The 16,589-nt window shown below is 40.3% G+C and overlaps 1 protein-coding gene across 1 annotated transcript; it reads right to left on the bottom strand.

Moving 5' to 3' along the window:
* Positions 1–8,986: 8,986 nt before the first annotated feature.
* On the bottom strand, positions 8,987–14,775 carry LOC136749345 (suppressor of cytokine signaling 2). Its single transcript, XM_066703550.1, has 3 exons — positions 14,077–14,775; positions 12,444–12,727; positions 8,987–11,060 (listed from the first exon to the last, which is right to left on the bottom strand). The coding sequence occupies exons 2-3, from the start codon at positions 12,718–12,720 to the stop codon at positions 10,567–10,569; spliced, it is 771 nt and encodes a 256-aa protein (XP_066559647.1). The 5' UTR covers positions 12,721–12,727; positions 14,077–14,775; the 3' UTR covers positions 8,987–10,566.
* Between the last annotated feature and the right edge of the window lie 1,814 nt (positions 14,776–16,589).

Genomic DNA, 16,589 nt, shown 5'->3' with positions numbered 1-16,589 from the left:
GCCCTACACTGATGTACTGAGATGCAGTCACACGGAGAGATTATACCTGGGGCAGTCTGGAGCTGACCAGGATGAACTGAAATGACTTCACAGATACTGCTGTTTAAGGGAGACATGGCAGCGACACAGTTTTCTCTTCATTTAACTATATATATTTTGAATCCTGTGGAAAAGCGCCTTGTTACATTCATCCCATCTGTCTGTGAGAATGAGGTCTTGACCCTGAGAGGACCTTAACATCCATTCACAGATTTTTCTCCTCAAACTATTCTGTTACCCTCCAGCTTTGTTGTCGTGTTATTAGGTGTATCTCCCTATACAAGTTTTTGTCAACCTGGCAGTACATTGTTGTCCAAAATATCAGAATATATACCAGTGTTTACGGTGCCCTTATGCACGGAAATTGTATTTTGTAAAACCTGTTCAGACAACTAACAAAACGGATGTCTGCACTCAAAGAACCCTTTAATTATTATTGTTATTATTTGTATGTATTCGTTGAAAGCCTATAAAACTTGCCACAATCTAAAACCCCTTAGGATCTCTTGCTCTAAATTATTCACGTAGGTCACATGGTACGGCAGCATGGTAGTGCATTTCTGAAAATATACAAATATCTTCTTCATCCGAAAACACTTATGCTACACGTGATATTTAGTACACATGCTACACGTTTGCCCTATATTTAGATTTGTTCATAGGAAGTAAGTGTTTTTTAGGGTCATGGGGAAAACTGGTGATAGCAGGCATGGTGGTTTTGGCTACAAACCCATCTTGTCTGTGTTGTGGAGCCAAAATGGCTGCTGCCACCTGCATTCCCTAAAGTCCCAATACTTTCTTCCCTCCTCACATTTACACTTATTGCTCTGTTGTGTCTCACCATGCTATATAAATTTAGTCGACAACCAACTGACACACATTACTCTATTGTTTGCTCTGCTATACCATACTTGCTAGGTCACCATTGATTGTTGCTTGCAGCGATATATATATATATATATATTATAAGAATTATATAGGATGTTACAAATAAATTAACATGTTTCAACCCCAGCCCAGCTGTTTAGTTAATTAGAAATATGTGTAATTACAACCATGTTGAATCCAACATTAGACAATCAATTATATCCAATGTAAAAAACATATACTGTTCAGACAGCAACCTGTACTCTATTGGGAGAAGTCTGTATTTGGCCCAACCAGAGTGAACTAAAGGTCTGTCAAGGCCATCCTTAGCTGGAGTGGGGTCGATCTGTCTACAGAGGGCAATATCACTCTCAGCTCCCACAGTCAGGGGTCATAGAGTGTGTGTCTGTCTCTGCAGCAACTGTTCTCATTAAAGCCCTTCAGTACTTGTTTGTTTGCAGAGTCTATTTCCGTGCTGTGATCAATTGGGTCTGGCAGTGTTGGAGTCTTGCAGCGACCCACTTCCTACCCCCTTTAAACCTGCTCTGCAGTGTGAAGTGTTTCTTCGAAATAAAGAAAAAGAAATACAACAATGGTCGTCTCAGCAGTCTCTGGAAAATATAAATAGCAGATGTTGTGTGAGTGCCTACAGTTAGGGCCGTGCAATTTGCATGACTTGCGAAACACATCGGTATGTCTTTTTAATGCAGTACGCTTCCTGCATTTTGTCATGGATATTCAGAGCATACCTGTTCAGTGTGCACGATTATTAGAAACAAAACAGTCCTTGTACACTCGTGTTAGTCAGTATGCCAGTATGTAATATGATGTCAGGCTTCCTATGGTTCCATATTTATGTGTTTCAAATTGTGTTGCCTCACACTGCAACTAAAAAACCTACTTTATATCCCCCTTATCCAATTACTTTTAATTTATCTGTGTTTTGCATCTGGAGTGAACAGTGAAGCAAAATTATGCTTTGAATATCACTGAGCAATTCAAATTCAGTCCTTGATTCCTGCACGCTTACTGAAAAACAACATCTATACAGACCATCATAAAGCACTGCTCCGCCTCGCTGTGAATCTTCCCAAAAGCACTTGGCAGCTCGTGTTGGTAGTGCAGCATTATTCAGTTCTTTTCTTTCTCATGTTCTGCTCTGTTTAGTCACTTGTTTCTATAATGCTGACATGTACTATCCAGGGCACAAGCGGAGATGGGGTGGATCGGGTTTATTATCTCCCAGTAGACACATTAGCCACACTGTTTCTGTCCTGGCTTGGTAATGCCAACGTTGTCTTGCAGGGAATGATTAACAGGGGGCAGATAAGGTGACGGGTGGGCTAAGCACCAAAGAGGGAAGAGGGGTATAATATTATGTTTCCGTTCCAGGTTGAGGCCTTTAAAGTAAAAGAAACAAACAAAAGAAGCAAAAAATGATATGATACCAAATAAGATTGTATTGGAAGTACCTATTTTATCCAAAAATGGGTTTTATTAGGGACATCAACCAGCACATAGACATACAACTTTTCTTGATTTTCTTCTCTCTAGCCACCTGCTGTAAAGCTTTGCAGCCTCAACTTGGTCTGATTTGGTCTGCTTAGGCAGATGCAAAACTGGATTGAAATACAAAATGCAAGGAAATGCAGGCTTCGTTTTTTTGTAACTTTCCCACGACCAAAAATATGTGTTCCATATCAGCTCAGCCCCATGCTATAAAATTCCCCAGCTTCCCCTGAGAATGGAGATAAATAAAACCCGGTCAGAGCTTGAGAGTTATACTTGTGGTCCCTTTTTGCCTGTCAGTAAGTCATGGTGCCTTTATACAAACTGAGTAGATTGCTCCAAATTTATTTTATGTCCAGTAGTGTCTTGCAGAATAGCAGGACAATATCTAACATCAGACAATATAATCACCTCTTGCCAGGGTGGGAGGTATTAAATTCCATCTGTGCTACTGAGCGACTTATCTGTGTGCTGAGACGATAAACCCTTGCAAACTCCTGGAATTTGTTTTATGAGTAACTTGGTGGTGGCAGAAAAAAGAAAATCCTTGCTGTCTGCAGCATTTCAGTAAATGGAGTTGCGTAACCGGGATGTCTGATCCCAAGAGCCCGAGAGGACGTTTTCACAGCCCAGCTGGCTTTTCTGTTAACTCTTTCACGTGCACGCCGCTACATCTGAAGCACACCTGTGCAGTGACACCTGGGGCAGATTTTAAATGAACACCCCCTTTGGAATAGCTTGACAATTTCAATGTAGATGGCGATTGATGGTTGTATTGGTATGAGGTAACTGTGCTGTAAATCACAGCAATCAGCTGTCGTTCTGGCTCATTATAATTTGGCTGAACCAGCTTGCAGTGGCCAATGTGTTGAATACAAATCTGCAGTGTGTGAGTAATTCCACTCCCAGTGCTCTAGGGCTGGCTGTCGGGTGAGGTCATGCCTGTTGCACAAACACCAGCAAACAGGAACTTTCCAAACGACAATAAAACATTTATAACGCTTCGTTTTCCTGAATGGGCTGAAAGAGCAGGGCCTGACGGGGGATGGTTTTACCAGATGTAAACCACTAAGGAAGATCGGCGGATTATCATAGATTACTGTGCTTGCCCAGTCAGATCCGCTTGGCAGACAGTGTCTGAGAACATCGATGGACAGTCATTATAATCTGTGAGAGGGGTGGACCGCAGCTGCTGTGAGTGGCTCCTCTGTGTTAGGAGCAGAACGCCACCTCTCTCTCTCGAGATCCTAACAGCCACCCACGACATTTCCCTCCCTTATTGATACAGCATCTTTCAGGCACTAAGGCTCAGAAATACTAACAGCCCCGGGACTCTGTTTAGGTTTCCAGACCATGAATGTACCCCCCTATTCTGGTTGTAAAGGTACCCAAACTAATGTGGTTGCACTATCTATCTGTGTTCTGGTGTGGATGAGATTGTATTGTAGTTGAAATTGTTGATGTTGATTTTATCTATAGTTGGTTTTACCTTTTGCTAGGAAGCACTTGAAGGACTATATAATTGACCTGATATCATGCTGTTTGCATGAGAGGGCCACAGGAGTTTAATCAGACACAGCAGTTTTAAAGACCTGAATCAGCTCCCAGACGCTCACACCTGTGAAGGCCAGGGGACAGGCCCGATTGCAGCTGGATCATCCTGCCATCAGCATCTCCAGTCCCTGAGAAATCTCTCCCAGGGACTTCTTCACAGGCCAATTGCAGTGTATTTTTTTAGAAAGCCAATGTAGTACGAACGATTTGGCATCGCTTGAGATTTTGTGGAATCAATCGTTCACTTTCTCAAAAAAGTTACACGTTTTCTGACCAATCCCGTGATGTGTATTTTTAGCATATGTATGTATATGAAGAACCCAGACCTTGTGATAAATCGCAATTCAGAGAGATTTCCAGATGCCAGCCAACCTTTGTTTGTCTGAGCTGTGTGGCCAAACAAACACCCAACCACTTCACCACCCAAACAAAATCCCAGCCCAGACCAGCCTAATGTCATCACGTAAGCCCTTGAAGGAGGCTTATGCGGAATGGAGGGGGTGGGCTTTTGTGGTCCCAGGCATGGAGAAGCTTAGACTGCAGGAAAACAAATACACAAAAAGTGAAAACAAGGGAAACATGTGAGAACATGGTCTTGTGCGGCGTGGTAGTGATGGCCTTTTCTTCGTGTGGCGATGCAGAAGCTGAAGGTCGGCGGGTGGGAGGAGGGGAGGTGACTGCAGCCGCCTCCAGGAATCCTTGTTCCAGGAACACAGTGAGTCAGACATACAGTCCAGCCCCTTGGCGTCTGCGAGCTCACATTTCCCTTCGTACAAGACTGGCACAACTGCCAGCGCTCCTCTTCTGCCCGTAGAAAGATACCTCTCCTTTTTCTGTTGGTCTGTGATGATCAACATCCCATCCCACACCTTCAGGGTTTTGATCAATTTGTTCTTCCATTTTCAAGAATTTACAAACTAATCCATGAACCAATGGAACGATGTCCCCACATCTTCCCAGAACCAGGCTGACAGAAATGGACAGATACAATAGTTTTTAACTTGACCCAAAGTGTGCCCCTAACTCATACGCCGCAGATCAGTGATTTGTTTTTTGTTTAGGCAATATAACAACGAAAAGAGGTCTCCAATTAGAAGAGTTAAATGTTGTCACAATTTTACTTAATTGTGTCAGGGGCAGCCAAAGGCAGTCCTTATATGGTCTGAAAGTGCCCTGTTCTGTTGGTGGGGCTAGAATGAGACCAGCTCATGTTTCCAAAAATGCCCTTGGCTTTGATTGAAATAGTGTAATAATTATAAGAGGTGTTATTTAAATGATCCTGCTTGGCCAGAGTCTTAGACTATAAAAATGTGTCTTCAGTGCAACAGTGAGGCCACTATTTATTCCCCATCTGCATGTCTTTATTTTCCAGTCATATTTTTTTTTCATGGAGAAAACAGAAAGGAAAACAACCCCCGCATATGGAAATAGCAGGAACCTCAATCTGAACACATTGAGGTCTGCTGGAGTCTGAGGATGGCTTTACCCTTCAGTGCGACACCAGCAACTTGACAGCTGAACAAAACACCAAAGCTGGATTTAAAATAAATAAATAAATAAAGCAAAATGGTCCATTTGGTGCAAATCTGATAAAAATAAAAAACGAATATGCTGAGAGGATGGGGGGTGCAGCGGATTAAGTACACAATTGGCATATTACACCCCCCACCCCCAACCCCACAGGCTGTGAATGTAACAAACCAAGTTGAGTAGTCCTGACCTTGACTTAGAGGGTGGCAGCGACCTGGGGAGCAGAAGAGAGTTTGTTTACCTATTACCTATCATGGAGGATCCCCCGCCTGCAGGCTTCATTCTCAGTTTGCCCTAGCAGGCACGGGAGATAGGACTCCCATTGCCAAATCGTTATCTCTGGCATGTGCCGTTCTCCCACTTCAAGGCCTAGCGTTTTGATCCAGCCAGAGTCCTAGTCTCACTCTGTGCTGGGCCATCCAGTCCAGGTGTGGGAGTAAATCCCCTGTAAGAGAGCATAGCTTGACCCTTTTCAGGTTGTGCTACTGTCCAGGCTTCTGTGCAAATTGTACAGATAAAAAGCAGTGTGTACACAATGTATACACCAGGGACAGAAATACGACTCCTGTTGCACTACAGGTTTTTTTTTTTAAAGCTGCAAGATCTTGTACAAAAGGGGATGATGAAAGGGCAGAGGCCAGTGTGCTCATTCCGTATTATTTTTTTCAGTGCCATATGTCTGTCTGTGCGGATGTACTCAAAATAAGGTCACGAGCGTGTATCCTATTTACATATGACACTCTGCTTCATGTGAAAAGTAGAAGTGGTGTCAGAGCCAGGCCCAGGTGATCACCAAAGAGCCTTCTGTTATTTCCCTCACTAGCCTTTTTCATTTGGCCACTTAAAAGGCCAATTACTTTGGGACCTTGTATTGCTTTTTTAATGTAGATTCATCCAAACATTGGAAACAGGAGTGGGTGCCAGATACACAGTCAGCAGATTCTCTATCTGTCCAACAACAACAAAAACACACACAAAAATAACTCTAAGGTAGCTTTGCTACTTATGGTAAAAATAAAATTATTTACAAGGTTGACTGCTTTCTACATTTATTGCTGCCATCTCTGCCTGGCTTGAAAGCTCTGTGCAGTTTTTAAACCCCATCTGACCACTTTCCTCTCATGGAGAGGAGAAGTTTATCACTACACCTCTCTTATTAAATAAAACAATGTTGTTTATTCCCTTAAATTAAATAAGTTACTGTCTCTTTTAATTGTTAGTAATGAGGAAGCTGTGTGGCATAAAACTGAGATCAAAATAGACCAGGCAGATTTCCCCTCAGGCATCGTTTGAATTGAATTTATGACTGTTTAAAAAAGGAAACGGACAGAGAAAAATTGAATTTGAGTTCAGGGATGGGCGATTGCTCCAACATGGGCGTTGACTTGGCACAAACCAGTGATGTATATGTTTTAAATTACTATTTTATTCACTTTAGAAAATTCACTTTCTGTAAGAGGGGCAAACTGCAACTGATGCAAGGGTTCTTGTCGTAGGAGCTAAAGGGTTTAAAGTTTAACACCTCACATTTCCTGTGCTATTACTGGTGGCTTCTAAAACTGTTAAACATTGAAACAGATTTATAAAAACACATTTAAACTTGACTACATGGTTATTTACAGTTTGCAAAGCCTCCGCTGGTGCAGCAGTATCTCCCCAATCTACTCCTATGACGAGCACAGCAGTGCAGTGTTTACAATCTGCGTGAAAGGACACAGTCCTGTCTTTAGGAAACGTTGACGTCATCTGCAATGCTTACACGCAAGAGTTAGTACTCAAGCCATGCTTTCATGAGGAATTTATGAAAACATTGTACTTTTCTCTACTAAGAAAAGAGGACACTATGCATTCCATAAAAAATAGGGTATAGGTATGTGTGAAAATCTAACATATATATATATATATATATATATATATATATATATATATATATATATATATATATGAGAGAGAGAGGTAAAAATGTTTTTTGTGTAGGTAATATTTATATTTTTGCTGATGTTTAGTATGTGCAAATCAGACTTTGTGTTTGGAAGTGATCTTGTAGCTGAACAGTAAGGGGAACTGACAGAGCGCAGGCCCTGATGCAGAGTTCCAGGGATTGGCCTTGAGTATGGTTCTCGGAAAGGCATAAAGATGGGCTAACTCCCCCTTACACACTCCCTCCCCCTCGTGCTTGTGGGTTCTTCAAAGAACAGATGCTGCTTTTTTGTTTAACGACCTTCCTTTCCTAGAAAGAGCTGTAAGCTGCTGCCGGAGCTACGATTCAGAGCCCGAGCGAGTGACATAAAAAGAGAGAGAGAGTGAAAGAGGGAGAGAAAGAGAGAAACTTGCCTTCTTTATAACTGTTCCCTCTGAAGGGTGTGGGGGCAGATGTTATTTTTTTGCAGCCTGGGTGGAAAGACTCTTAAATGTAGAACAAAACATATACCAGGCCTATGAGCTGTTAGTGTGTGTCTGTGTGTGTGTGCGTGCGTGAGAAATGGGTCTAATCTTTTTTTCTAAGTAAAATCAATTATGTTTGATATATGTGCGTTTCAAATAAATAAAGCCAACCCATATATTTAAATGCAGGAACTTAAAACATATCGTGAGGAATGTACAGCTGCAGTTGCAAATATGAAAACATTCCCATCCTTGATTTAAAACAGTGTTATTCAGTGATTCACTTAGTTTAATAATTTAATTAAGTTTAATCTTGTTTGTTGAATTCGGCCTAGAAACCACATACAAGATTCTAGCTGACTGGACTGTCACCCCATTGATTTCTTTACTGTTTTTCCTTGGCTGAATTGGTGTTAAGTGAACTCTGAAAATATATAATTGATAATTAAGTCTAGTTCAATTAACAATACTATTATTGTTTGGAAAACATATACCTATATAAACTAGACACTGGCATGACTTTTACACTACAAACCAAAGTGACAAATTATGTATTACTGAACACTGATGAGCACCTCTCTTTCCCAGAGCACTTTAATACTAAACATATATAGTAACCAGAACCAGTCTCCTCTCTACCTCCTGCCATTAAAATATACAACCCAAAATATTATCATTAAAGTAGAACTTAAAAGTGCTCTCTATATTAAATCACTTAGGGAATCTCTATGCATTTATACCAAACGCACACCATTTGAATCACGCACAAACTCCATTCTCATTTTTTGCCTCTCCAACTAGAGAGGAAAACTAGACATGCTGTTTGGAGTGAACCTGTGATCAAACACTTTTCAATTAAAAAAACTTCCACCACTTCAGTAGTCAATGGTAATGTTTCTTAATCTAAGAAACCAAGAACTGTCATTGATTTGGAAGCCATTAGAAATTGTGTATTAATCTGGATGAAAAAGTGAGAAAATAATTTTAAACATTATTATTATTAAATCGTAATATTTGTTTTTATTTTTTTAGCCATGTGTACTGGATGTTTTTTAATTCTTTCACACGTGCTACTTAACAAATTTGTAATCACAGACTTGCGTCATAAAAATGCTTCCATGAAGGTTTATTGTCTGCAAACATTCCTTCGTAAAACAAAAACCTCTCCTGCTTGCACCCCCACCCCATTGCATCCAAATTGTTTCATTGCTTAATCACTTCTACTGTAGAAATCCACAGCTGCACAACAGAAATATACCTGCCAAAATGTCTATTCAGATTGGATACTTATTAGCACAAGAGACTGCTTGTTCTTCTTCCTCGAAAGGCGTTGCAAATAATTTGCTTTTGTTAGATGCGGATTTGTGTCTACTGATTTGACAACAGCGTTAGGCAGCGTTTTCCATCAAGAGGGTTTACCCGTCTCGGTGCGTTGCTGTACTTTTGTTCCCCCGCACATTCCACCGGCGAGGAAAAGTCAGCTGAATTCATTTTGGCTTCTTCTTCGTCTTCCATCAGAAATCAAATGGAATTAAATTATTAAGGAGTCAGCTAAAGTGCGCTTCCAGTCCCAGGGGAAGATTGCACGCTGAGAGAAACCAGTTGTTCACTCCGCACTTCTTTTATTAAACAAAACGAGTCTAAGCGGGCATTGGACGTATGATTCTCTCCCTCTCTGTGTGTGTGTCTCTCTCTGGACTTAAAAGTCAGCAAAAAAAAACGCCTCTCAATTGCACTGTGTAACTTGAATTTTAAGCCTGAAAAAGCAAAGCTGAGGATTACAAGATCATGAAAAATAATAATAATAATCATAGATGCTGTTCACGACTCCCTTCTTTGGGTACTTTGTCAGCCTTTGAATTGCGTCCAACTAAAAATAAATATTTTCCAGACGACAGCTTTGCTTTGTATGGAAATGGCTAAAGATTATATCTGAACATGCACACTAAGACTTTAACCCCCCCTGTTATAATACAACAAAGAATCAGGAATTTCTTGGTTCATCCCGTCTCCTCCCATTCTCACTGGCTTGTTTGTGTGGGGATACATAGGCTTTACTTTTTAATAACCAAATCAGACTCACTATACTCACTATCTGCTAAGGAATACATAACTATACTGAACGGTCAACACGTCTGGTACGACTATTATTTCTCTCAAACAAACATGATATGATTGTTTTCAAAAACAGAAAGCAGCCATTTGTGCTTCTTAGTTATTAATCCTTAGGGGGTGGATTGCTTAAAGACCCTGGTTGCGTGTCACAAAGCAAACCACAGAGCAGATGAACACTGTAATAAGAAAAAAAGCGACTCCAGGTGATTGCTTTTGTTAACCATTAACACTTATTTAAGAGGCACTATAGCATGTCTGGACATCTGTGTTTGATAAGGTGCACTAGCATAACCTTAAAATGAATTTTGACACTATCGATAATATAAAAAAACAAACATAAATAAAGTTTAGGTGTGGCTGACAGATTTGCATTTATCAGCCCAGAAATGTCAAAGCAGATTATATTACATATATATATATATACGCACAACATGTATTTTTGGTGTAGAAAAAGTAAATAAAAATGAAGGGTTAGTACAATACCAATCTGTATGTGGTAAACATCTGGGCAGAATCGTAAACCCAACGAAAAATACTCAAATGTCCACAAGGGCGGCACGACGTCCGCTATAGTAAAAAAGGGTATTCTTGTAGATAGTCCTTGAGTCTCTGAGGTAAAGGCAAGTCTGTGTTGTTTCGTGAGCACTGGTTGATCACTATCCGGCATAGGTGCTGGAGGCCGGGGGGCGCCTTGTACAGGGGCCGGGTCAGTTTGAGCTGCAGGGTGGTGTCCGTAGGGGGGGGGTTGGCTGGACACGGTTCCTTGGATTTCGGCTTGTCCCCGGCACCTTCCGCCTGCTGGCAGGTGAGGGCATAATGCTGGACCAGGTCCACCACCCCGCTGAACTGCTGCAGCCTGGGCCGTGCCACCACCAGCGAGTCGAAGCCAAACACCCCCCCGGAGTACTCGATCCGCAGGTGGGTCGGTCCCAGGCTTGTTTTCACAGACAGGGTGAGGAGGTAGCCCGGGTTGGAGCTGTCTCTCAACAGGAAGGTGCCCTCCAGAGCATCGTTCAGCACCTGCTTGGCTTGGGCCGCCGTGATCGAGCCCCAGTACCAGCCTGGAGAAGACAGAAGTGGAAATGTTCCTTTTAATACCGGATTGATCTGTTTGCACCAGGAATTATAAGAGGTCTAACCACTTTAAACCAACCAAACGCACTCCTGCTCCCGGAGACCTCCAGTCTTAGTTAACTTCAAATCCACAGTGGTTGAAGACCTCTAAACAGTGGTCATTTAGAACAAATAGACAATCAATCAAACTAAGTAATAAAAGCTGAGGGAGAATGAAAACCAGACGGTGCTGGAGCATCACAGACCCAGGAGTGGGCACCACTGGTTTAAATCCACAGATAAAGACAAACATTGCCCCCCCCCCCCACACACACACGCTAGACTTTATAGTCTAACAGCATATTGCATATGCACAGTGTTTTCTGCAGTGCTGTTTGCTTGTTTGCAATGTAAAGTATGTATTGTACTTTAGGAAAACCATAATAGTAATGGGTATCAGATAACATCTGATGTCCTTCATTTAAGGTGTAGGACATTAAATATTGTATTGTTTGTCAACTGAGAACAATTCAATGCGACCCAAATACCATACTGACTTACTGCTTTCTTTCAAAATATAACACTATGTAACACGATTTTTGTTCCTGAGTAGTAAGTGTTATTTCCTAATTTCTTATGCCTCAAAAGTATAGAAAATGACTGTTATTCCCCACAAACTTTGCTTTTGTGACCAGGACAGTGATATTTTGAAATTGACCTATTTCCAATGAGAAAACGAGCGAATTTATGTATTGCACATTACAGTATAATCGTAAATCTAGAAAAACTACTCACTTCTAAATCTTTTGTAGTCATTTTTGTATTACTTTAGTATAAATACATGTTAATTTGGATTCATATGTTGTTTTTTTCTGACTTTATGTGAACGAAAAGACACAAATTTGCCCGTTTTCTCATTGGAAACAGGTACATTGCAAAATATCACTGTCCTGGTCACAAAAGCAAAGTTTGTGGGGAATAACAGCCATTTTCTATACTGCATAAGCAATTGGGAAATAACACTTACTACCCAGGAACAACAACAACAAAAAAGATTTGTTACACGGTGTATTCAAACACACACATTCCTGAACCTAATTCAAAAAGACCAAAAGATCAGGATAAATTATTGTAAAGAGAAAACAATAATAATAATCCAGTCAAGGTTTCGTAATAATGCTGTCATTTATTTTTATTAATATTAAAAACACATTTCAATGTAACAAAATATGTATGCTCTTTACATATATTTATACTTTTAACATGCTTTGATTTTTATAATGGGTCAGCTAAACGTTACAATGATGCTACTACTGTAAACTTTGAAATCGACCCATTTGATTAAATAATAGCTATTTTGATTGATCTGAGAGAGAGAAAAGAAAGCTCACCAGACTCTTGCAGGTGGGACATCGCACTCTCCACACGGCCGAAGTCCTCCGTGCTTACTCCCCGCTGCAGCTCCGACCTGGGGTCCTTCAGACGGACCGGGATGAGCGACTTCTCGGGGCTCAGGTTGGGCCCAATCATGCGGGTCGCTTTCAGGGGGCCGCCGGCGGGTTTCGCTGGGAGGCGCGGCGGGACCGGGGGTGTCCGTCTGCGTCCCGCCGTCCACGGCGTCTCTGGGTCAGTGTCCGGTGTCTGCGAAACGCACTGCGTGTGCCCCATCCAAAATCTGCATTAAACACAAACCGCACCGGTAAACTCAATATAAAGTATAGACAGATGAATAGATATATATGATATATGATAGAAAGGTCATCAAACTTGGTATTAAAATGAAAGACTTTATCCGGGCATCTGATTCAGCTGGGACATGTGTGTGACACGCATGTCTCTCTGAGAGAGTGGGGCACCACGAAAATAATGAAAAGTATTTGTAAATATAATCCCCCTTTGACCTTCCTTGTCCTCCCCGTTCCCGAAAATATACCGCATTATCTGCTGCTTTAAAATGAATGTTTCATATATTTCATATATTGCTATATTTCATTTTTGCATGTTGTAACAAGCTAACACTGTGAATATATTGTTAAATAATGTTTCTTCTCAAATAGCCTATTTCTTATGTGTTTTTATCATTAAACGGTGCAAAAATAAAAAAATAAAATGTTGCTGTTCTTTATTCCACGAAAATAAATAAATATATAAAAATGGCGAGTTTGATGGCTCAGAAAGATAAACAGTTTAGAAAATGTGTATATTTTCACCAAGGTCTTATAAGGCAACATCTTTCCCTGTGCACAGTGGTTTGGTAACGCTATGCGGACAAAATAACTGATACAAAGAGCGATCATTTCAGGGGAATCACTTTCTAACACTGATTTTAATATATTAATATTAAACAAATACGAATATTATCATCAGGGCAATATTAAATTGAGCACAATGGTGTTTAATACCTTTTTTGGATTAATGAAAAATTAGGATTCACAAGTGACCTAATTTTGCCAGTACAATGATTAATAAAGAATATGTATATATTACACACACACACACGCTATATATATATATATATATATATATATATATATATATATATATATATATATATATATATAGAGAGAGAGAGAGAGAGAGAGAGAGAGAGAGAGAGAGAGCAATACTATAACTTATTTATCGTAAAGATGACAAAGATCACAAAGATGATATACAATCAGATGCCTTTGTTGCCTGAGTAGTAAAACATTACTAAAGATTAGTGCAGTTGATAAGGTATTGATTATCTGTGTACACATACTTTTTCCCGAAGATTAACTGATGAAAAAGCACGCAGGGTTTTCATTAAGGGACCCTCAATCATTTCTCTGATGCGTTTATTGTTAAAACAATAACATAAAAAGCAGAAAAAATACAGCTGTGATTGATAAAGATTGTGATAATAAGGTTGTTGTTCACAACGAATATTAAATAAACACATTTTATTTGTCGATTTTGATACAAACATTGATGGAAAGAAAAACCTGTCCTGTGACCTTTGTTCATCATTTTTAAAATAAACGAGCCACTCGGATCTGAACTCACCTCGTTGCGTTCCCAGGCAGTAGAACCCCGGGCAGCCTGGCTTCGATTGGAACCCCGCTGACGTTCCGCTCATATATCAATATGAATATTCGGATTTTTCTTTTTTCTCTTCTTTACTTCTATATCCCCATTAAACCTCCTGAAAGCGGCAGCTCCTCAGCTCTGGTGGCACATAACCGACTCCAGCAGAGCAGAGTCACAGGCACGGTCGACAGGCTGAGCGCTGATATAGTTCAAAGTGGTAAAGACAACTTATTTATTTTTCTCCGAATTCCGACCACTCCGGCAACTGTCATAAATCACGATGACAACTGCTGTCGAGCTGTCTTTGCTTCAGTGTTTGCACACGACTTCAAAACCCAGTCGCTGCTAACTGGCGCTTCCGACTGTCCCACTTAAACTCCGCACTGGTCATTTGGATCTTATTCCTTATTAATGCCGCATCACTACACTTTTCTTTGAACGCAAAAGTAAGCTATATGATGGTATATTTCCTGAACTTCTGAGCTAGAGCTTTTGTTTTGTTGGGTTTATTTTCTCTCTGGTGATGAGCAATTGTATATATTATTTGAATCTGTGTATTTGAATATCTCTGTATGTATTCGATCTCTGTAGGTTGCATCGCTCTGCGCATCTGTACATTTTTTCTTCATATATGTATTTTTTCAGTAAACCAGCGCACCTCTTTCCAGGAACATTCCCAGAAAGGCGGTGACGTGTGCGTGTGTCTGTGTCCTGGCGGCGGTCCACCAATCAGCAGCCGAGACGATGAGGTCATCAAGTGCATCCCACAACCCCCCCCCCAGCTCGGATTGAAAACTGAGGGACGTTTTTCTTGCTATTCTCAGAATAATCATCCTATTTTCGTTTCCAGATAAAACAAGAGGTCATTACATGTTTCGACATGATAGTTTGTTTCCAGTAAGTCCCTCGGGATAACCTTGATTGTATCCCCTATATACTGTTATTTAAAGCTCTGCGTCCCCTCGCTTTCATTCTTTGGGTTACAGCACAAATAAAAATGGATGCTATCTCTGTCCATAGTAAAGATTATAATTTACAACGTGAAAGACCGGCATTTCCATATTGTTCAAACACATGTTAGCAGTATGTAGTCTTAAACGTGCCCAGTATGTGTTCAAGCTTAGACAACTGCATATGTGAAATGTGCTCGTATGAATTCATTACCGAAGTCTAATTGTGGATAATGTATTGTATACATAGGTTTAAATATATTATGCAACCTATTATATTCTTATACAATTTAAAGTGCATCCAGCTAACAATGCGCTGTCTGCACTTTTTGACGCTTTCTGTTTTACATGATTAATGTATTTCTCAGTAGAATAACCTATTTTTGATTGTGGAAATTATATTGCAAGTAAAAACGGTTAAAAGCAAATGCTGGTGTATCGGAAAACGTGTATGGGTTTATATTATATAATAATATATAAACATATATATAAACGTATATAGGCATAATAATCATAGTCATACTAATCGAATTTCAATTATCTTGTTCCATAAAGGACAGTACACCATAATTCGGGAACGTAGTTATAATGACACTAATTATAATTGTATAGTACTTTATCATAATATTTTACAACATCTGGTTAAACTGTTACCTCATCCCCTCAATATAAAACGAGGCAACAATAACTGGCATTGTGTGTAAATGTAAAGGTATGTCTCAGATTCTTTGATTTTCACCTGCGGGCGTCCTACATGCATGCATACATGAATCTGTATGAACGGGAATGCACATCTGTTTCCCTTATTAAGTCCGGAAAATCGCTCTCTACATATGCATACTATACCTAGATTTCTTGGAATACTTGGATTTTGCCACCCCCACCCCCACCCCCACCCCCACATTAAATACTCCTGCTGTAGTTGTTAGTTGCTGTGAATATATGGATAACTGCGACCCCTAGTGTGTATTTAACATCCTCACAGAGACGTTTATAAATGGAGAGATCCCTGACAAAGGAAAACACACCCATGCATGATGTGACTTCCAAATGCTGAAATATACTGCGGAATGTAAGATGACCCTTTTGATTGCCATCCGTGAAATCTTAAAACAAGTATTGAAGCAGCGTTGCTTTGTCACCAGCCATCCCACAACCTCGCAGCTGCGTTGTTGAATGTTGCAGAGACGTTGTGTTATAGGGGGGTATGATCTGGGATTCAGTTCCATAACTATTCCACAATAATGCGATGGATGCAACTCTCACTGTAACACGCCTATATATACACGTCGGTATAACTATAAGCACGACTGCAATATGCATGACAGTCGGAAATCTTACTCTAAAGCTTTCAATTCCTCAACGTGACACATAGTTGTTGCATCCTTGCTTTCTGTCACACTTTGTCTTCTTTACAACAGGAATCGTGCATTTTTAATGGCCACCACGCGGCTGGATTACAAACACGTGTGCAATTTTACTGCTGTATGACTTGCTGCCGACATCGTGCCTTTATCTTCGAATATACATTTTATACAT

Source organism: Amia ocellicauda, chromosome 5, assembly GCF_036373705.1.
Source record: "Amia ocellicauda isolate fAmiCal2 chromosome 5, fAmiCal2.hap1, whole genome shotgun sequence".
In the NCBI taxonomy this organism is placed as follows: Eukaryota; Metazoa; Chordata; class Actinopteri; order Amiiformes; family Amiidae; genus Amia; species Amia ocellicauda.
This window is presented reverse-complemented; position numbering and strand designations above follow the sequence as displayed.